General features: G+C 40.4%; 1 protein-coding gene across 1 annotated transcript; it reads left to right on the top strand.

Annotated features, from left to right (window-relative positions):
• The first annotated feature begins 768 nt into the window (after positions 1 to 768).
• Positions 769 to 21,256, top strand: ctnnbl1.S (catenin beta like 1 S homeolog). The gene is given in 16 exon segments (NM_001093645.1): positions 769 to 817; positions 3,414 to 3,578; positions 4,010 to 4,113; positions 4,516 to 4,655; positions 5,188 to 5,285; positions 9,514 to 9,607; positions 10,983 to 11,074; positions 11,371 to 11,443; positions 13,110 to 13,168; positions 13,866 to 14,014; positions 16,092 to 16,273; positions 17,160 to 17,257; positions 17,389 to 17,469; positions 17,743 to 17,880; positions 19,786 to 19,858; positions 20,872 to 21,256. Coding segments are annotated over 16 exon segments (1,665 nt in total). The 5' UTR covers positions 769 to 787; the 3' UTR covers positions 20,961 to 21,256.
• Positions 21,257 to 21,802: the final 546 nt, after the last annotated feature.

The following is a 21,802-nucleotide window of genomic DNA, read 5'->3' as shown; positions in this document are numbered from 1 at the left end:
TTCACACCAGCAATGAGTTCACCACAGTAGTTAAGATTTATCGTTTGGCGACTAATCTCCCTGTGTGCCACTACTAGGGTTGCGGGCACCCCCTGCTCCCCCAGTAGTACCACCACTGGCCCTAAGGGTAAGGCCACACTGGGCACTTTGGGGAGATTTGGTTGCCTGGCGACTAATTGCCTCGTCTTTGCGGCAACCAATCTCCCCAAACGCATTCCCTGACTCTGCACCAGCTAAAATAAAAAACGCAGGCGCTAATTACACGTGGCAATTCGTTTTCCAAAGTCGCCTGAAGTTTCCTTGTGAGGAAAAAAACGCTGACGCTAATTACACGAGGTGAATTGCCGAGCGTCTGCGTTTTTTCATTTTAGCTGGCGCAGAGTCAGGGAAGGCGCTTGGGGAGATTGGTCAGGCGACCAAATCTCCCCAAAACGCCCTGTGTGGCCTCACCTGACCCTTACTCAGTCAGGTATGACAGACAGGCCAGCAGCACCTCCTACAACTACACTCATCAGCATGGCGGAGAAAGCCATAGTTTGCTTCATACAAGTTTATTAAAAAATACTCCAGCTCTGCAAGTAACCTTCCTGAACTGTTCCCCCATTTAATCAAACACAGCGCTCCTGATGCTTATTACAGCACACCAAGCAACTCAACTCCACTTCAGGGTAGTGTTGCAAACGCAAATAGGCAACGCAACAACCCGGAAGTGCGTCGTTCGATTTCCGGCGGGGCAGAACTTTACGGCAAAAAGCGCACTGTGCTGCTGAGAAGGCAAGAGGAAGCGATGGATGTGGCGGAATTGCTGCGGTACCAGGTGAGCTCGTTTCTACGGAATCCGCTTGAGTCCAATCACTGGCGCTCCTGAGCCTACAGTTCGAGTGATAGCATTGCTGTTCTTTTTATTCCTATGAATGATGTCTCATTGTACAGGACGATGAGCGGTTTAAAGCAATATACGATGTGAATATATGCAGGAAAGAGGGGCCATACTCTGTACTGTGTGGCCTAGGGCAATTGTAGACTAAAGTCAATGGACACGGTCTTTCCAGGGTGTAAAAATAAGACTTTTAGGGAATTGGCATCAAAATCTTTTTATTAAAAGTCAAAGGTTACTGTGTGTCCTTCCATATAGTTGTGCTCTATGCTGCTCAGTCCTTCCTGCACACTGGGTTGCACCTACTGGGGGAAACCTGCAGCTACTGCCACCTCTGAAATGACACTTAATGTCTGCAGTAACAATCCCCCCTAAGACCACTCTTCAAAATGTGGTAGGTTCAGTCAAGCAGACGCCAGAATTCTGGGCATTAAAGTGGACCTGTCCCCCAGACACAAAAATCTGTATAATAAAAATAAAACATGAAATCCAATTTCTATTTTTTATTAAAGCATTCATAGCTGTTGTAAACTCATTTAAAAATCTCAGCTGTCAATCAAATATTGCCTGCCCCTCCTCTATGCCTTAGTCACAGAGGCGGGGCAGACAACTACTTTCACTTTCCATTCAGCACTTCTTAGATGTCACTGCTCTCCACACATTCCCCCGTTCTCTTTACCATTTAATTGTGTAGTGCAAGTTAAAAAAACAAAAATAGAGACTGCTTAAGCTCACCGCAGACTTCTCCCTATGCCAGGTGTTAAGTCTCCAGTGTCCCCACTGTATCATACGCAATAATCAGAATAGACGGCACTAATGGGCTGTTTTTATTGTAGCAGGTAGCTGATCACACACCTAACGCGTTTCGGGATAACCTATGATTAAGGGATTTTATCCCGAAACGCGTTAGGTGTGTGATCAGATACCTGCTGCAATTAAAACAGCCCAGAAGTGTCGTCTATTCGGAATATTGTGCATTTAATTGTGTAGCCAGGACATGGGGATGGACATCAGGTCCCCCATTCTGGTGCATAAACGAGATTCTGAGATGATACAAGGCTTGCCTTAATAACAGTGTGCACAAAATGGCTCCTGCCTGCTTGTTATCATTTTGAAATCCCAGACTGAAGGAAGAAAGATTCAAATAATTTATATAGTGTAATTAAAGTTTGTTTTGCTTGACTAATGTGATAAAATAGGATTTTGAACAATTTTTTTGGGTGACGGGTCCCCTTTAAAAATTGTGGTTTGCGGACATACATGCATCCTATTATAGGGTTTCCATAGCAGCCTGTGTCAATTGCCCCAGTGCGGTTGCACCAAAAGAATAGGGCTTACAAGTCACTCATGCCGAAAGCAGTAAATGATGCCAACCGGATTTAGACATTTTCAGCACAACTGCGGCCAATTGGCATTAAAGTGCCTGCGCAATAGCACAAATCTTAAAGCATCGGCCTCCGCTGCACCAGGCAACCCTTGGTGACTGTAACCGCTAGAATTCGGTGAAATATTACTGCATTGTAGGAAGGAAAATTACACTTTCTTTTCACTGCACCTGTGGTTGTAAATGGCCCCTAAAATATTATCAGGATTTCTTGCTTAAAGGTGGTCATACAAACAGAGATCTGCTCGTTTGGCAAGGTCGCCGTACGAGCAGATTTCTACCCGATATGCCCAGGTAAATAATATTTAGCTGATACGATCGTGAGCCCTAGGGCCCAACGATTATATCATGACAAGGAGAATATGGGAGGTCAGATCGAAAATCACATCAACGTACCAATGTTGTCCTGGATCCGACGGGTTTTTTAAACCTGCCTAATCGACATCTGGCTGATTTTCGGACAGATATCGATCATAGAAGCCCGTTAGAGGGCCCCATATTCTGCTCAATAAGCTGCTGACTTAATCTGTTGCCAGTTTATAGTGGTCCATGGTTTGCTCTAGGTTCAATAATATTTATATCACTTGTCTGACATTCCCATAAGATAACTTTTTAATTTCCAGGTTACAGACCACTGGGCATATCACTGCAGAGTGATAAAGCAGTCGGAGGTGGTACTGGTCGCTGTATATGCTATCTGTGTGATATAAATACTAACAATATTTTTTGTACACTATACATATTATTTACAATTTCATATGCCATTTTTAGTTCTCTCATTAGTAATTTTTATTAAACTTCAGGATAGGAGATGAATGGCTTTAAAGGGAATCTGTCATTATTTTTAAGGTTTACATTCAGGCACTTGACGGAGCACAATTAGCAAATGACTACCGAGGAGCGTTGTGTTGTGTAATCTACACAGAGCCTTTCCTCATAGTATAATACTGAAACTCATCTTTTATTGTTTCCATACCTCATATTTTGTGTCACTACATAAAATATTTAACATGGTCCTTGCCATGTCCTGTTTAGAGTATTCCCAACTTTGGCTTTAGCAATAAATATTGTTTCCTGTGACCTGCTGGCTGCTGATGTTAATCGAAATCTTCCAATTCCAGATATATGTAATATTTTGTTCTCTCTATCTAGCCGGACAAAGGCACAAAACGAGGGCGAGATGATGAATCGGAAGAGTTGAGGCCACAGAGAAAAGAGAGAGGAGGGAGGAACTGGCATCGAGATGAGGAAAGGGGGCTACCTCCAGATGAGGAAAGGAATGCATTAGATGATGTTATAGGTGACGATGAGGATGAGGTGAGAGATCACTTCGTGTTTAATTGGAACGTTTTTGTGCTACCACTGATGAATGCATGTATCAAAAGTACAATGAGCTTAAACATTGCTCTTTTGCTTCACAGTGGAAAAGATGCAGAGATTAGTATAGGACTGCATGTATAGTCAAGTAGCATATCCCTTACATCTACAGTTTGGACAAAAAGGAATGAATGCAGCTTTAAATCATGCATGCCTTGTGCAAAAGTAGTTTCTAGGGTTGATCGCACAGCAACACAACTGGGCTTTAGGCAAAAAGTATCCCGACAATTTTGAATACGTTGTCTGGATACTTTTGGTGATTTATTTCAGGCTGTTGTACTCCTTCCAAGTATTATGATTGGCTTTGGTGTTATGTTGATTTCAAAGGGGGTGTTTCACAACAGCCATTCCTTTGTCTCTTCTTGGTGTAGAGTGAAGCAATGGATGAGAGTGCAGTGAAACGGATGATCCTGAATTTTAAGAGATCCTACAAGAACCAAGAACTGCGTATTAAATTCCCAGACAACCCTGAGAAGTGAGTCCTAGAAGTGCTGCACATTGTTTATATACTGTACATCATGTATGTGGTACATATGACCCAAAAAATAATGTGGAGGCAGTGTACTGACCCTAATATAATATAAAGTCTGACACAGCCTTGCCTGTAACCCACAATTTATGGCCTGTCTCTTGCACCTTGACTTATTTATTACTTTGTACCTATCCTTGTTTATTATACATTACACTTTTTCCCCATACCTACAACCTCATTCTGAAAAGCAAGAGATATATGGGTCATTGTGGAGTGTATTTGCTTTCCCTATACACCATGCTTTTCTTCATTTAGGCTTCTCTGCCTCCTTTTTGTAATATGCTGTTGAGAGTTTCTCGCTTTACTGGAAAATTAATATTTAAATTTTTTCCCAATTTCTTTTAGGTTCATGGAGTCAGAATTAGATCTAAATGATATGATCCAGGAGATGCATGTTATTGCCACTATACCAGATCTGTACCATCTTCTTGTGGAGCTCAATGCTGTGCAGTCTTTACTTGGATTGTTAAGTCATGACAATTCTGATATCCTTCCATGTTTCATTTAATCCTGAGTGTGTTTGTCACTTAAAGGGACAGTAACGCCAAAAAATGAGTATTTTAAAGTAATGAAAATATCATGTACTGTTGTTTTGCAATGGTAAAACTGATCTCTTTGCTTGCAAAACACTACTATTGTTTAAATAAATAAGCTGCTGTGCAGTAATGGCAGAAATTGAAAAAAAGACTATATAGCACAGTTAAATAGTGGATAACAGATAACACCATTATGTTCTACAGAGCTTATGTGCTATCTCCTGTGTAACCTGAGCCTTTTCTCTTTTCTATGGCTGCACCAATTGCTACACAGCAGCTTATTTATATAAACAATAGTAGTGTTTCTAAAGCAAACACAGCAGTTTTACCAGTGCAGGGCAACAATACATAATTGTTCCATTCCTGTGCTTAAACTGTGGAGCTTTTTTGTGCATGGGGTACAAGCATGAGAAGCACCATTTATATTTTACCAGTATTCAGGTATTTGCACAAGTGTGTTGCTATTTCCTTAGCCTGCTACATGTGTGCATTGCTGTGGTTGACCTGCTGCAGGAACTAACAGATATTGACACACTTCATGAGAGCGAAGAGGGTGCCCAGGTCCTTATAGATGCACTGGTAGGTAACATATTTAGATCTTTCTTTTCTCCTTTTGCTTGTTTGCCCAGAAGCCATAAAGAAGGACCATAAAGAAGGGAAAAGGGGTTGTTTACTATAAACTATTATTCTTAAAGGACATGTCAAAAAAAAAAACAGAAATAACTTTTTTGCCTAATAAAAGAAAACATAATTCTAAGCAACTTTGCAATATACGTTCATTACATATTTTCTATAGTTTTCAAGTTATTTGTATATGCATTGCTATTGCTCAGACTGTTGATAAAATGTAAGACAAGGCAGCTGATTAATAGACCTGTCTTTGCTGGGGAACCAAGACTTTTACAACAATGTTTGAAAAGTAACAGCAACAGTAGCAATTGTTTTTACAAATAACTTTAAAAGCGCTGAAAAGTTTTAATACATTTATAAAGTTGCTAAGAATTATTATTTTTTTAATCAGGCATTATTTTATTTTGACTTGCCCTTTTAGATTAAATGTAACTATGTACAGTATAACTTTGAGAGGCACATTTATCAAGGGTTGACTTTCGAATTCTTGTTTTTTTAAACTCTAATAAATTTGATTTTACTCGAAATTCGATTGGGGGGTTTTGTTAAAAAAAATTCCAGATCTGGTGTGCTTCAGTTGGCTGTTTGTGTCCCAATATGGCTTTGTATGTATTTTCCATTAGGCAGATAGTGTTGATAGGTAGACAGTAGAATAGTGTTCCTTTATAATTTATGATGTTTTCAGTTGTTGCACCTGGAGGCCGGGGTGTTATTTTTGAGTAATTTAAAGGGGATATCAATCCAAAATATCATTTTGCTTAGTAAAAGAAATGTCGTTTTCAGCATTTGTCCTATATACATTCATTACAATTTTCAGTGGTTTTAAAATTTGTAAATGTAATTACTATGGAAAACAATATCTGCATGTCTCCTACTGTTCCTCTCCCTGGTGGCTACAACTTTTAAAAGTAGCAGAAGCCAGCAGATGTGGCTTGTAAAGAGCTGACTTTTGTTGCATTATTTTAAAAAAAAAAAGTTGTGCACCGCTTTTTATAACACGAGTTCTGCGAATAAAGCTAGTGCTGAACATACATTATTTTAATTAAAGGGGAACTCCACAAAAACATAAGCTCTTGAGCTCTTCTCCTGCTCTCCCCGCCCGCCACCTTCAAATGCCGGCATCTGACTTCCGGGTTCCGGTTTTATAGTCTTGCGTCTGCTCGCCCCACCCCTTTTGTGACGTCATGGGCGGCGCGGGTCTATAAAAGGACCCCCGGAAGCGGTGGGGTGCGGGTCGGGGAAACCCTGACCCGCACCTCACTACTTGGAACAGTTCCCTAAGCCTAGCCCCCTGCTGAGCTGGCTGACTACTGTTACTTTGTATCAGCAACCAGCTGTCCTCAGCCTGCATCCTCCAAACCCCACAGTTCCCTGCACACGTGATTTCAATAAAGAATGGAACATCCCAGTGCAATGCATTGTGGGTTATGTAGTTCCTGCATGCTGTCTGTAAGCTGTGGAGAAGTTGTAACAGTTTGTAACATCAGTGTTTAGTCCCTTCTTCCCAGCCAGGATTTCAAATGATGCAGAAAGAGAAGAACTGTTAACCAGCTGCATTTCAGCATAGAAAATGGCATTCATACATTTTGAAGAAACCGATAACAGTGACATATTAGGGGTTTCTGTGTAATGTGTTTATCAAATTTTGGTTTGGAAGCCCTAGGGCCCACGATTGGATCAGCCCGATATCGCCCACCTCAATGTGGTCATATCTGGGAGAGATCCACTCGTTTGTCGACATCGCCAAACGAGCGGATCTCTCTGTGTATGGCCACCTGAAGTCAGCACTATCAGCCCGGAGGTTCAGCAGACCAATGTCTGTGTCGGACTAAATTATTACAGTTTTACTACAAGGACAGTATATATCCTCTCCTGATTTCACCTCTTGGAACATTATCTTAAAGTTACAAACTTAGAGAAAAAGAAGGGGAATTGATCAATGCACATTCCCTGGTCTCATAAAGGAGAAGGAAAGGCAAAAATCATAACCTATCCCCCTCTAATGTACTCCTCAAGATCTCCTAGATCACTATAGTTGTAACTCACTAATGCCTAGCCTATAGCATACAATCCGTGTTCCTGTTCTTTGTGTTCCGCCATCTTTGTAAAGTAACTGACGCTTCCTCTGCCTCTTGCGCATGCGCAAAAAAACCTTGACTCACCGGAGTCGCACGCAGCAGTCTGCGCAGAGCGGTCTTGCTTCTACATGACACCAGGGAGACAATTTTCAAAACGTTCAGTAATTTGTACATCCACCAGACTTATGATAGAAAGCTGTTCATGTTTTGCCTTTCCTTCTCCTATAAGTAATCCAATATATATGCAAATGCATGAGTGTACCAAAACCAATTTTATGATCATAAGTTTGAAACTAAAAACCCCTGTTTTTATAAATACATACATTTGCATAGATATTGGATTACTTATGAAACAGGGGACCAGGGAATGTGCATTGATCAATCCCCCTTCTTTTTCTCTATGTTTGTAGTTCATTTGGACAGATCAGTAGCACTTCCATTGTATTTAAATATATTTTTACTCTGCCTTGGAGTGCTCCCACAACCTCCCTTTTTTTTTTTTTTTTTTCATTTTATCTTAAAGTTGCCAGTGTCACAATAATGTAAGAGCTCCAGGATCTTGTATTTATTAGCTGAACTATATATTCAGACAGAATTAACTTAGACGTGTAAATCAGTATCCAAATGATTTCTTCAGGGAAAAAAGGAAGACAAAAACAAAACAAAGCAGACTAAGCTGCTGCTAGAAAAGGAAATCTGCCATTGAGGGCAGTCTTTGTAATGAATCTTTCTAATCAATATAATGGGAATGTCAAAGACATATAGAAGATTGGAAATACACTATGGGCAATGTAGTGTAAGATCCAATTCTAAATTATTATCTCCTGGGGAACTGACCTGATCCAACAGATGTTGTTTTAAGTGAGCTACAAATGATGCAATTAGTACCTCGATCGATAAATCGGATTATTTGTTTCATATGTGCCTTCTGCATGTTCTAATGAAAATCATTCCCAAGCCATATAGCTACATCATTGACTTAAAGGAACAATGTAAAAAAAAATAAACTGGGTAAATATACTGTGCAAAATAAAAAAATGTTTCTGATATAGTTCATTAGGCAAAAATGTGATGTATAAAGGCTGGAGTGACTGCATGTCTAACAGAACAGAACACTACTTCCTGCTTTTCAGCTCTCTAACTCTGAGTTAGTCAGTGATTTGAAGGGGGGCCACATGGGACATAACTGTTCAGTGAGTTTGAAATTGATCCTTAGCATTCAGCTCAGATGCAAAAGCAACAGATATGACACATGTAGCCTCCCTCAAGTCACTGGTTGGTTACTGCCTGGTAACCAATCAGTGGAAACCAAGAGAGCTGAAAAGCAGGAAGTAGTGTTCTGGCTATTATGTTAGACATCCATTCACTCCAGCCTTTATACATTACATTTTTGCCTTACTAACTATATCAGAAACATGTTTTATTTTGCATACAATCTATTTACCCAGTTTATATTTTTACACTGAACAGTTCCTTTAAATTAAAGCTTTGGCAAGATAGCCTTGGATTCAATTTTTACAAGTGATACTTTTAAATGAAAATAACTATGTATATTTAGGTAGAATGGCTAAGGCTGATGGCTTTGAAGGGGATTTCAAAGTGCAAAGTTTTGAGGTATACAGTAAGAGAGTATTAAAATTGATTTAAATGCAGATACCACATTGCTTTTTGCAATAAAGAGTTAAGGAAGGTCTTTGGAAGCCTGAACAAAGAGGGAACATAAAAATCCCTGTGGTTTAAGTGCAAATCTGCAGAACCAGCACCTTGACTTCCCCTATCGTCTTTACAAAATGATACCACAGAACAATGGCAGTATTGACCCTTAGGGTAAGGGCACACCTGGCGATTCGGTAGATATTTTGGCGACTGATCGGCCCTCTGTCTTGCGCCTTCCTCGTGAGTCAACTTCGGGCGACTTCGGAATACGAAGCGAAACGTGTGCGAATCGCCAGGTGTGCCCTTACCCTTACTGAGCTTTGTGTTCTGTGTGTAGAAGTAATCCCTACAGCTGTTACTTTCTGCCATTCATTTCTATATTCTTCTTCCCACTTGCCCATCTGCCAACAGCCTCACACTTCTTGTTTCTTTCTCTCCTTCAGTTGGAGGGCCAAGTTGTTGCTCTCCTGGTGCAAAATCTGGAACGTCTGGATGAATCTGTGAAGGAGGAGTCAGATGGAGTTCACAATACCCTAGGTATCAGCCTTCCTATGTACTTGTGATTTTGGAAGATTGTTTAAAATAGTCATCTGAGTGAAGCGAAATATCCAAACTTCAATTAGCAGCTTTGCTATCAATTTCATCTGTTTGTATCTCAATTTAACTAACAATTCCTAACTAATGATTGTAGCAATCATCCTGCTTTTCTTTAAAGGTATTACAGGTTTGCAAATTAATCTTCAAATATGAAACTGGCCTTTTTTTTGAGTTATTTAGCTTTTTATTCAGCAGCTCGCCAGTTTGCAGTTTCTGGTTGCTAAGGTTCAAATTACCCTAGCAACCATGTATTGATTTGAAAAAGAGACTGGAATATGAATAAGAGAAAGAGAACAGAAAGACGAGTAATGAAAAGTATCAATAATAATATATTTGAAGCCTTACAGAGCTTACAGAAGAAGGCAGCAAATAGTTTAAAGGGATTCTGTCATGATTTTATGATTTATTTCTAAATTACACTGTTTCCACTGCAAATAATTCACTCAATAATATAAAATTTCAGTCCTGAACCAGCAAGTGTATTTTTTTTAGTTGTAATATTGGTGTGTACTGGCCAAGTGCTTTCAGAAAGAGCCAGCACTTTAGGATGGAACTGCTTTCTGGCAGGCTGTTGTTTCTCCTACTCAATGTAACTGAATGTATCGCAGTGGGATCTGGATTTTACTATTGAGTGTTGTTCTTAGATCTACCAAGGAGCTGTTATCTTGTGTTAGGGAGCTGCTATATGATTACCTTCCCATTGTTCTGTTGTTATGCTTCTGGGAGGGGGGTGATATCACTTCAACTTGCAGTGCAGCAGTAAAGAGTGACTGAAGTTCTTCAGAGCACAAGTCCCATGACTGGGGGCAGCTGGGAAACTGACAATATGTCTAGCCCCATGTCAGATTTCAAAATTGAATATAAAAAAAATCTGTTTGCTCTTTTGAGAAATGTAATTTCAGTTCAGAATTCTGCTGGAGCAGCACTATTAACTGATGCGTTTTTTAAAAAACAAAATCCCATGACAGTATCCCTTTAAGAACTATAAATAATGAAGACCAATTGAAAAGTTAAAAGGAGAACCATCTTTCAGTTGAATATGACTGTGTAATGAGAAAATCTCTATTGCCTTATTCTGTACTTTATTTTTTTAAAACTGAATAAACAAATTAAATATAATAAAAAAAGGAGAGCCACCCCTATAACTTCATGATGTGGAGACCTTTGTGGTAAGATGATTTTTTTTTTTGTAGTGTTTGCCAACCTATATGTTTTGCTTCCCGCCATTACATCAGCTCTCCAAGGAAATATTCAATACATGTGTGTGCTTGTATATATTTGAGTGCTTGCTCACGTTTCCCATTTGTTACCATAGCAATCATTGAGAATATGACTGAGTTTCGCCCTGAAATATGCTCAGACGCTGCACAGCAGGGACTCCTCCACTGGCTGCTCAAAAGGCTGAAGGTTGGTTAATGTAATGCAAATTGATTGTACCTGTCTGCAACTTATGTTTGCTCTTCTGTTATTTCATTTGTATAACTTTTATTATCTATCCATTTATTATTATTATCCCATCTACTATTATTGAATTGCTTTCTCCTTCACCTCAACTTGCTCTCTTTTTTCCAGTTGGGATGACATTCCTTTTAGCTTCCCTTAGTATTTTGTTTAAATTGACTTCTGTAGTACTGTTTCATTCTCTTGTTTCTTCTCGGATGTTGATGTTGTACCTTAAATCTGATGATTTTCTTCCCCTTCAGGCCAAGATGCCTTTTGATGCCAACAAGCTGTACTGCAGTGAGATTTTGGCCATTCTTTTACAGAACAATGATGGTGAGTCGAGCTGCTAACCTCCCATTTTTTCTGATTTGCTATACATTCATTCAGCAAATTATTTTACACACTTCTTAAAATGTTTTTTTTTTTTTAACCGTTTTGAGTTCTTAATATTTCAGCATAAAAATGACCTAAATCATGATCTCTATTTCATGCAAGTACTAAAACCATATAATGGGTGCTGCAAATAAACACTTCCGACTGGTCAGTCCTGCATATTGGTTTGGAGACATTTGCAGGTCCCTCCACAACATTTATATACGGTAGTATTAATGATCTGCACTTTGACTTGGCCAGTCCTAAAACTAAGCCATGAGATCATGTAGTAAAGCTCCGAATTACGGAAAGGCCTTCTCCCATAGACTCTATTTTATCCAAATTTTTAAAAATGATTTCCTTTTTCTCTAATAATAAAACAGTACCTTGTACTTGATCCAAGCTAATATATAATTAATCCTTATTGGAAGCAAAACCAGCCTATTGGGCTTATTTAATGTTTATATAATTTTCTAGTATGCTTACGGTATGAAGAGCCAATCTATGGAAAGATCCGTTATCCTGAAAACTCCACTTCCCGAGCATTCTGGATAACAGGGCCCATACCTTTATGTGTTTATGCAAAAATATTGAAAATTCAAAAGGGTATGCAAACCTTGTCACCACTGTGTATGTATGTAGTGTGTCAGGTGATTCTTGCAGCTGATTAAAACAAGGCATAGATGTGCATAGATGTTCATATGCATAGTATTGATATTGGTTGTACTTAAAATTTAATACATGGACTTAACCTATCCAAACCGCTGATATTCTTGAAGGAGAAGGAAAGCTACGGAGGCATTTTATTGCCAATAGATTAGCTGCAATAGTGCAAGCTGCAATGCTATATTTATTCTGTAGAATGTTTTACCATACCTGAGTAAAAAGCTCTAGAAGCTCTCTGTTTGTTTAGGATAGCAGCTGCAGTATTAGCTTGTAGTGACATCACTTCCTGCCTGAGTCTCTCCCTGCTCACTTATAGCTCTGGGCTCAGATTACAGCATAGAAGGGAGGGGGAGGGGAAGAGGAGCAAACTGAGCATGCTCACGCCCGGGGCAAGGAGGTTTAAGCTGAAGGCAGGAAGTCTGATACAGAAGCCCATGTGTATGTAATAGAAGGAAAGAAATGATGTGTTTCTTTTGACAGAGGACTCAGAGCAGCATTAATTTGATGGTTTACTGGTATATTTAGGTGGACCTTTCTGATAAGGCTTACTTAGTTTTAACCTTTCCTTCTCCTTTAATGGAATAATTTTTATGCTCTCAGAAGAGTTAGGCCAATTATTTCACCCAGAATACAGTGGCCTGCAACAGGTTTAATTGTGTAATGTTCACCTTAAAAGTTATGCACTGGCCATGTATTCCCTTCATCCTTTGCTTTATTCATTTCTACAGCCTCATTCCTTACTCTATTCACTGCTTCCTTTGCCTTTTATTTGGTTTTTATCTGCCAGTGATCTCTTATAAATCTTGTTGTGTGATCCAGTTTCTTGACACCGCATTGCTTCCATACTGCTTACACTCTTCTTGTATCCTCTGCTGTGTTCCACTTTCCCCCGTCACTGTGTATTGATTCCCTCTGCTGATTGATTTGTTCTTCTCTGACATTTTCCTCCACTCTCTCTCAGACACTCGGGGGTTACTCGGGGAGCTGGACGGAATAGATGTGCTGCTTCAGCAGTTGTCGGTGAGTGCCTCCCCTCCCCTGCTTGCTCTTACACCTTGGCATTACTCAGAGAGCACAATGGCAGACTGCTGTCTCAGCTCTTACTAGAGAATGTCAATGTACACCAACTGCCTGTCACTGTTCACCTCCCACTTTACTGACCCTGACTTCCAGTGACTCTATCTCCCTCTTCTCTGCTATTTATATTGGATCTCTCCCGTCATCTCATCTCTGCTGCTACCAAGAAACCAAGAAATTTTTCTTAATCGTTAATCTGCATTTCATTCCATGATTTGTCGCTTGCACTCACTATTGTCCCAGAAATGCACATTTGAGTGTTTTGGGGCAAACACCCTTCTGTGACTGGTGGTTTCCAATAAAAATTAATGACACAAACTTGGAAGGGTTTATTAGACCTTTCTTCTTCAGCTGAGAAAATCTTGTGCTTTGGCCTGGGGGTGTCCCACTCTGCCTGCATGCCTGAGACCTGGATGGAAACATATTGTTTCAAGCTTTATTTGGGGCCAGCGATGCCCCATAGCCCTAAGAGTCCCTTGCATTACAGCCCACTGGAATTTTACATTTCATATTTTTATGATGAATAAATCTGCTGATTTAGGCTATACTGCATTATCAACAATTTTAATCTTGGAGGATAGTCGATCAGTCCAAAGTGGACACTCATCCATAGCTCTAACATGTTTTTGCATTGGGATAGGTTTTCAAGCGCCATGATCCAGGAACCGCAGAAGAGCAGGAGATGATGGAGAATCTGTTTGATGCTCTTTGCTCCTGTCTAATGCTCGGCAGCAACAGAGACCGATTCCTGAAGGGAGAGGGTCTGCAGCTGATGAACCTCATGCTCAGGTGACAAATACATTTTTAAAGGACAATATAATCCAACTACAGTGCTTTGAATAAAATAAATCCTCTTTACCTATCTTTTATCAGTCACATTAGGATAATTTAGTAGTGGTAGCTTGCATTGATGATTGAAAGAACAAGTGGCCACTGGTACATGCACACATTTGGATTTTGTTTTTCTATTTCATATGCCTAGTTTCTGCATATGCACTTTTTTCTAGAGAAAGTGGAAGACACTTAATAATTCACTGTAAACCCCACCCCTTATCTGTCTGCCACCATTTTCTAAAAAAGATATATGGGTAAACATGGTGCCGTCTTGATGTGAAGCTTCTGCTTCTGTCTAAGGGGCAGTCTGCCATCAGCTTTAGGCAGTACAATTGCATTATATCACTATAAGTACCTGTGACAGCTAAATAGGGATGTTTTTTTTTTTTTTTAACAATACTTATGCAACAACCCTAAAGGTGGCCATAGACACACACATCCTATTGTACGAATCGAGGAGTCGTATGATTTTCGGATCGCGTGTGGCGTGTGCCTACATCTTTCGTCCGGCGGAGATCGTCGTTTGGTCTTTCCCCGATATGCCATTAACAAACATGGCTATATCGGGGGTAATCTGATTGTTCGGCCGTATGGCCGAACGATCCGATTACTATATGCCCTGGGTTCCGGCGGGATCGGTCAGGTTTGATTTTGACCCGACCGATCCCGGGGGTAATCTGATTACCCCCCCCGGGGGTAATCTGATTGTTCGGCCGTATGGCCGAACGATCCAATTACAATGTGCCCTGGGTTCCAGCGGGATCGGTCGGGTCAAAATCAAACCTGACCGATCCCGCCATACGGCCGAACAATCAGATTACCCCCGATATAGCCATGTTTGTTAATGGCATATCTGGGAAAGATCCGCTCGTTTGGCGATGTTGCCAAATGAGCGGATCTTTGCATCTATGGCCACCTTAAGACTTTTGTCCAACATAAAACCATGACAGCGTCTGCAGGGTACTGTAAATGTATGTTCTCTGTAGTTAAGATTTGTTTCTCTTGAAAAAGGCTTCATAGGCTTATGACTTCAAAGGAGTCATAAGGGGTAATTACCATTCCCCTGGGCAGAAGTGCGAGAGCAAACACCTTAATGCTCATTCAGATAGCACTACAGTGAGATTACAGTGAGTCTGCTGGCCCGTGTCTGAGATTTGTTCAGGTATTTGTAAAGTTTGCACCAGAGATGTCATCTAGGAGACAACGTGAAATCTGGTTTTAATGTGCCCTGGACTGGTTCATTCAGTGCTGGAATGGGGTGCCATGGGCCCACCATTATTATTCCTCCTCTACTCACTCGCCCTCTTTATTCTTCTAGTCTTTTCTCTACATACTATACTGTGTTCTTCTTTTAAGCCTCTTTGTTTCCATAAAGAAATAGGCAATGACCATGAAATAGACTACATTGTGAGAGGCAAGAGGCCCACTGACACCTGGGCCCACCGGGAGTTTTCCTGGTATCCCGATGGGCCAGTCCGAAACTGGGTTCATTATTCCCATAATAACTTGCGTTTAGTTTAACCCCCTCCTGATGCATTTCGCAGTGTGAAGTATCTGTCTTGTATAACTGGCTGAAACCTGCAAAATTTTATGAGAACTGTTGTGGGCTTGTGAAAAATACTCTGTCCAAGCAGATACCAGAAACATTTAAATGTTTGGGGCCAGCAATGCACATTATGAAAAGTCTTCTGATTGGAGGAGATGCCCGCTTGTTTAATTAACTCTTTGAGCCCTGCTTTGCCTGTACTATGTAAAATGTAATAATAGAGACATCATTCAGCATTTTTCAGTTGCATTAATAAATGTGTCCTTAAAAGGGCCACTTCAGGCCCTCCATATATAATTTTAGTTTGAGTTTCAGAATCACTTCAGCAGGTTGTAGTTTTACAACATCTAGAGAACCTCTAGTAATAGTGCTCCTCTGAGCCCTTGCATTTTACACTCTTTCTCTCTCTGGGTTTAGATCCCCCTTAAATGCATTCTGGATATATGTTCGTGCTGTTTGTCATGTGATGACCCTGTCTATTTTCAGAGAGAAGAAAATGTCCCGTTGCAGTGCACTGCGAGTATTAGATCATGCCATGATCGGCCCAGAGGGCACAGATAACTGTCACAAGTTTGTGGACATCCTTGGGCTTCGAACCATCTTTCCTCTTTTTATGAAATCTCCCAAAAAGATGAAGAAAACTGGTGTCTCTGAGAAGGAGCACGAGGGTAAGAGGCTAGTACAGGCAGCTGAAGCTGAGCCCACTGTTCAAGCCTTAGGAATCATTTGGCAGTAATGTTCCCTGGGAGGTGTGCGCTTTTGCACACACACACATTTTGAGGCCAGTGCACAACAAGTTGTGGTGCAGATAAAGGTGCCATTAGAAGGAATATTGTCTGGCAGTACTTTGCCTTAGCTCCTTAGCTTTAAACGCATGCTGGTGTAGTCCTAAATAGTAAGGAACTGTGAGTAACCAGCATGTCAAACTAATCCACTGTTAAGGGTTCACAGGACCCATCTGTAATTTTTCTAAGTGTCTATTTGCCACCCTGCTTTTGACATAAGTCTACCTAGAGCTTCAGCTAAGCGCTGAGTATTATTTCCAGGCAGCAAACTGGCAGCTTTCCAATTTAACACACAGAGGCTAATCTTTAACTGTGTAAAAAATATTGAGGGTAACGGTATTCTTCTAGCAGCACAATATGTTTAAGCCAAAGGAATTAGCAGACGTTGAGAGAAAGGAACCAAGAAAATATCCTGACATAAGTCTTCCCTCCCTTGTTAGCTGGTCAATTGTTCCTTTTATTAAGGCAGCCATTCCATATGGGCTCATAATCCTCCTTCCTAGTGGGAGTTACAGACAATGTGCTACTCTGCAAAGCCGAGTATTTTAATGGTATGTGTAATACTAAATATCTAGCCATATGTTCATCTATTATGTCTCCATTCAACAGAATTTATTTTATCTTATTTACACTTTTTCCTTTCATACAACAGAATTTATTTTATCTTATTTACACTTTTTCTGTGTATGTAGCAGCATTGTAATAAGATGCCCCACCTCCCTCAATGGATACCTCATGCATGTTTTATTGTTCTTTGCTCTCCATATAGAACATGTATGCTCCATCCTGGCCTCATTGCTACGGAACCTGAGAGGTCAGCAGAGGACACGTCTTCTCAGCAAGTTCACAGAAAGTGACTGCGAGAAGGTTAGTGTAAAATATGAAATCTCTTCCTACACCTTCAGAAATGGTTCCGCTATGTGCACAGCACTGAGTGGAAGTGGGGCTGCAATTTTAAACTCCTTTTGTTCATTCTTTGCCTTCTGATTTGTCCTCAGGTGGATCGACTCATGGAGTTGTACTTTAAATATCTGGAGGCTGTACGGGTGGCCGACAAGAAAATAGAGGGAGAAAAACATGTTAGTGGATTTGCTTCATATTTCACATTTCAGACTTATAAACATGCCCCATCTCATTCTTATAATCCGTTTCTCTTTGTCAAATTAAACCTTCCTTCTCCAGCTTGAAGCAAATGTCTTTATCAAGTCAATTTGCTTTACACTTCTGATCTCTAGTTGTTCATATCTGCCCTTGCTGTTTTTCTCTCATTTGCCCTCCCACGTTAAATAAATTTTTACTTCTATTTTCGTTGTTCTACTATCTTTCCTTAATTAAATATGTTGTGCTGGCAGGATATGGTGCGCCGAGGTGAGATTTTAGATGATGACCTTGAGGAGGAGTTTTACCTGCGAAGACTGGATGCTGGCCTCTTCCTGCTTCAGCTCCAGTGTTATATCACAGCGGAGATCTCTAACGCCAACCTGCCACAGGTAGGATTCTGATTCAGGCTGTTCTAGTGCTAAAATGAACTCTGTAAAGCTCAGCAATGCCCATATACTTTGGAGGGAGCATTATACTGAACATCTTGTATTAAGCCACTGGGATTTGACTATCCATTAGTTTTGATTTGTTAGATTATGAATAAGCAGCACTGTAATGGCCTTCCAGTAGTGCTGTCCAAACCTTTATGTGGTGTAAACACTCAAATGTGGGCAGGGTTCATTTTTGGATGGGCATAATGAAGTTCTCGGTCAGTATACGTATTGCCTGTACTTTCAGATCACAGCTGCAAATGATCCCTTATCATGGTACTCTTGTGACATTGTTTGTCTTATCATGTTGGAAAGTGATGGATGCAAATGTTTGGGTAATGGTACATGCAAGCGTAAAGAGATACTGAAATCATAATGTGAACCTTTTTTTTACAATTATAACAGTCTTTGCATGCTGTTTTGATTAGGGTTCTATGAGTCTCTCAGAAATAATTCACAGACCACAACTAGTATGATAAACAAAGCTTTATTACTAATAGAGTTAAGCTGGCCATAGACGCAAATATCCGGTCGTACAAATGCTCGACTTTCGGACCGTTAGTGGAGAGTCCCGACATTTTTCGTCCTGCGAAAATCGGTTGTTTGGTCGATCGGCCAGGTTCAAAGATTTCTGTCGCTGCCGCCGATAATATCTCTGCGTGTATTGCCGATCGGATTTTCACCAGCTTCGTCGGACATAACTTTCGTACAATTGCTGTCAGGGGCAGAACATCGGCTGATCTGTTCTTTTACTACTTTTTGATCGGAATGGTTAATGGCAGGTCAGGAGATGGGGAAGTCCGATCGTTCGCATCCTCGAACGATTGCATCTTTACATGTATGGCCAGCTTTAGAAAGAAAAGTAATCATCATCATCTGTACCAAGCGACAGGGAGATCCTGGTTCAATCGGCAGAGAGGTCTTAAGCAGGAACCAAGGACACTGGGCAGCACTTGTGTATACTCCACAGGAGAGATCTCAGCCAACAACCCTCAGTTTTATATGCTTCTGATGCTCTCATCGGGAATTGGCCAGACTCCCAATTAATACACCCAAAGCCAAGAGCTTATTTTTGTCAATGTTATTCGTATGTGAGTACATATTCTGCCCCTAGCTATACTAAAGGGAGTTCCCATGAGAACTTCCAAAAGTCATAAACATATTAGGAACTATAGGAGTCATTAGCATATTTGGTCATTGATAAATTGAGTTTAACAGTTCTTTCCTACAAAGCTGCCTTATACAAGTATTACCCTGAGCCAACATTGATAAAACTTCTCTCATTACACATGCTATTTGGAATTTTTCTATAGAAGTATTTGCTTATCTGACCCACCGTGCTTTCCTATGAGGGGGCTGCCATATTTGTGCAGTAGTAGAAACTGTGACAAGTTTGCTAAAGGGCCAGGCTGGCAAAACAATCAGGTTTAGGAACTTCAAATAAGATGCTTTGTGGTTGTTGTTAATAGTGATATTGGTCTATGGTCTCATGTTTAGTATGTCGGCTCTGTAGTTCTACCCCATGTTGCTTAATCCATACCATCTTGGCTTTGTCTGCTTTCCTTCCATAGCTTCTTTCTGCAGCTCTCATTTGCTGTGCCTCTGATCACTTAACCGCAGCTGCTTTCACGTTTCTCTTTCCAGTTTGTTTCCCTTGTATTAATCCGCCTTCTTGTGGATATTCTCAGTCTGCAGTCACTCACTGCCTGCGGTTTGACTGTTTGCTAATCATCCCTCCCTCTGCTTGCTGTGTTGCTCTTTTCATTCTTCTCCCTTTTTCAGCTTGTGGTTCCACTTTGCATTTTTTGGTCTGCACATTATGTTTCTCCTTTCCCTCACTGTTTCTTATGCTTTTGATTACAGATTCGTCAACGAGTGCTGCAAATTCTAAACATGAGGGGAAGCTCTATAAAAATAATGAGACACATCTTAAAAGGTAAGCGTGGCTCTAGAAATGACTTTACCCATGTGCCGTACTGAATTTCATTTTCTCCGTTAAACACTGTTGTCTTTTTTTCTCTATCAGACAATATTGTTAAGCTTTAGATTTTTCTGTACCGAGAAGACAAGTAACTGGTTGGTTTATATTTAACGGAACAGTAACTGCAAAAAATGTAAATATCATGCACTGGTAAAACTGATCTGTTTGATTCAGAAACACTACTATAGTTCATTGCTGTGTAGCAATGGTGGAAATTGAAATAAGGCTATATGGCACAGGTTAAATAGTGGATAACAGATAACATCATTATGTTCTACAGGCTGCTGTGTAACCTGAGCCTTTTCTCCTTTGAGTGGCTGCCCACATTGCTACACTGCAGCTTATTTATATAAAAAATAGTGTTTCTGAAGCAAACACACCAGTTTTACTATTGCAGGACAACACTGCATTTTATTTTCATTACTTTAAAACACTTTGGTTTTTTCATGTTACTGTTCTTTTAAGAACATGGGAGGGAATGCAATAAGAACTGAGGAGATCGTTAAAAAACCATAAGAAATAAGGGGTTATAGATTATAGAAAGAGATGAAATAGAGGAGCGATAGATAATTAGGGGCTATTTATCATTGTGTGTTAAATATAGCACTGGGGTGCAGTGGATGATTTAGATGGAGGCGGGAAATTGAACCATCACAGAGGACTTTTGTAAGAGTAAAAGGAAAGGTGTTGTATAAAGCAATGAGGAGAGTTCTATGCAGGTAACAGTGACAGGAATTCTAGATAGGATAGCTTTAATATGTAACAATAGCAGGAGTATCAGCAGGTATAAGCACAGTGAAGGGTTACGTTTTGCAAGGGCAGGGGGGGTGTATAGTGATTTCTTTAGGGATATATCGGGACCCTTCCTGGAAGTTGCATCTATTCCATTACTGTGAGTTTTTCCTGTTATCAGGGGGGCGGCCATTTTTTTTCAGTATCTGATTTCCCTGCCTTTCTTTATCTTGTAGAATACTCTGAGAGTATTGGCGACGGTAAGAGTGAAGAATTCCGGGAGAGTGAGCAAAAGCGAATTCAGGAGCTGCTGGAGACACTATAACTACCATTCTTCCTTCTCAAAATGCACCATAAATACCCTTCTCTAAGCAATCTATATGTAAATAGAACTTTAACATTTGGATTCACCATTTTATCCTCCAGCCCGCCTCATCCTCTGTCCATCGGCTACTTTTTTTTTTGGACGTGACTGCGTATCCAAGGTGATGTCATTCAAAGGTCCATGTTTGGTATTTTTATATAAAGTGCAATCATCCTAATTTTCATCTCCTTCTGTTGTTTGGGGCCATTCTTCTGTGCTTTAGCAGGAGATTGCTGAAAATAAACAAAATCTGTACATCTTTGGCTCTTGAACAGTGGGTGCTGAGGGAGAATACAAGGGAAATCACTCCCTGCCGTTGACATCTGCAGCCTTAAGGCTTTCGCTAGTATTTACTAGGCCTTTATCCAAAGGGCAGCAGATAGGTTAACACTCCTGTCACAGTAAGTGAAGCCTTATGTCGGATTATATTTACAGCCTGTATTCTGATGCTGTATATCAGACTTTCCAGTGTTCTGAATAAAGCACTGGCTCATTGGCTCTTTTTCCTGCCACTCAAATGCCAGACGCTGCTGTTTAAAAGATCTTGTTTGGCTTTCAGATCAATAGCTGGCAGAGGCAGCAGTCGAGTACATTTGAGACAGGCTGCACCTTTGGTGCTTAGATAAAACTCTGCAAGGATGCAATCCATATATCGGAATGGCTATTGTCGGCTGATAGGAGCGCTCCTAAGGATTCCCTGAATTGGAGGTTATTGATCTCATGGCAGCTGTCTGATAATTGCTCGCTGGGGACTAAACATATAACCACTGAAACCGTGCAGTTTGTAGGGCGATTCTAAGGGC

Source organism: Xenopus laevis, chromosome 9_10S (assembly GCF_017654675.1).
Source record: "Xenopus laevis strain J_2021 chromosome 9_10S, Xenopus_laevis_v10.1, whole genome shotgun sequence".
Lineage (NCBI taxonomy): Eukaryota > Metazoa > Chordata > Amphibia > Anura > Pipidae > Xenopus > Xenopus laevis.
Note: the sequence above shows the minus strand (reverse complement) of the source record. Positions and strands in the feature narration are given on the sequence as shown.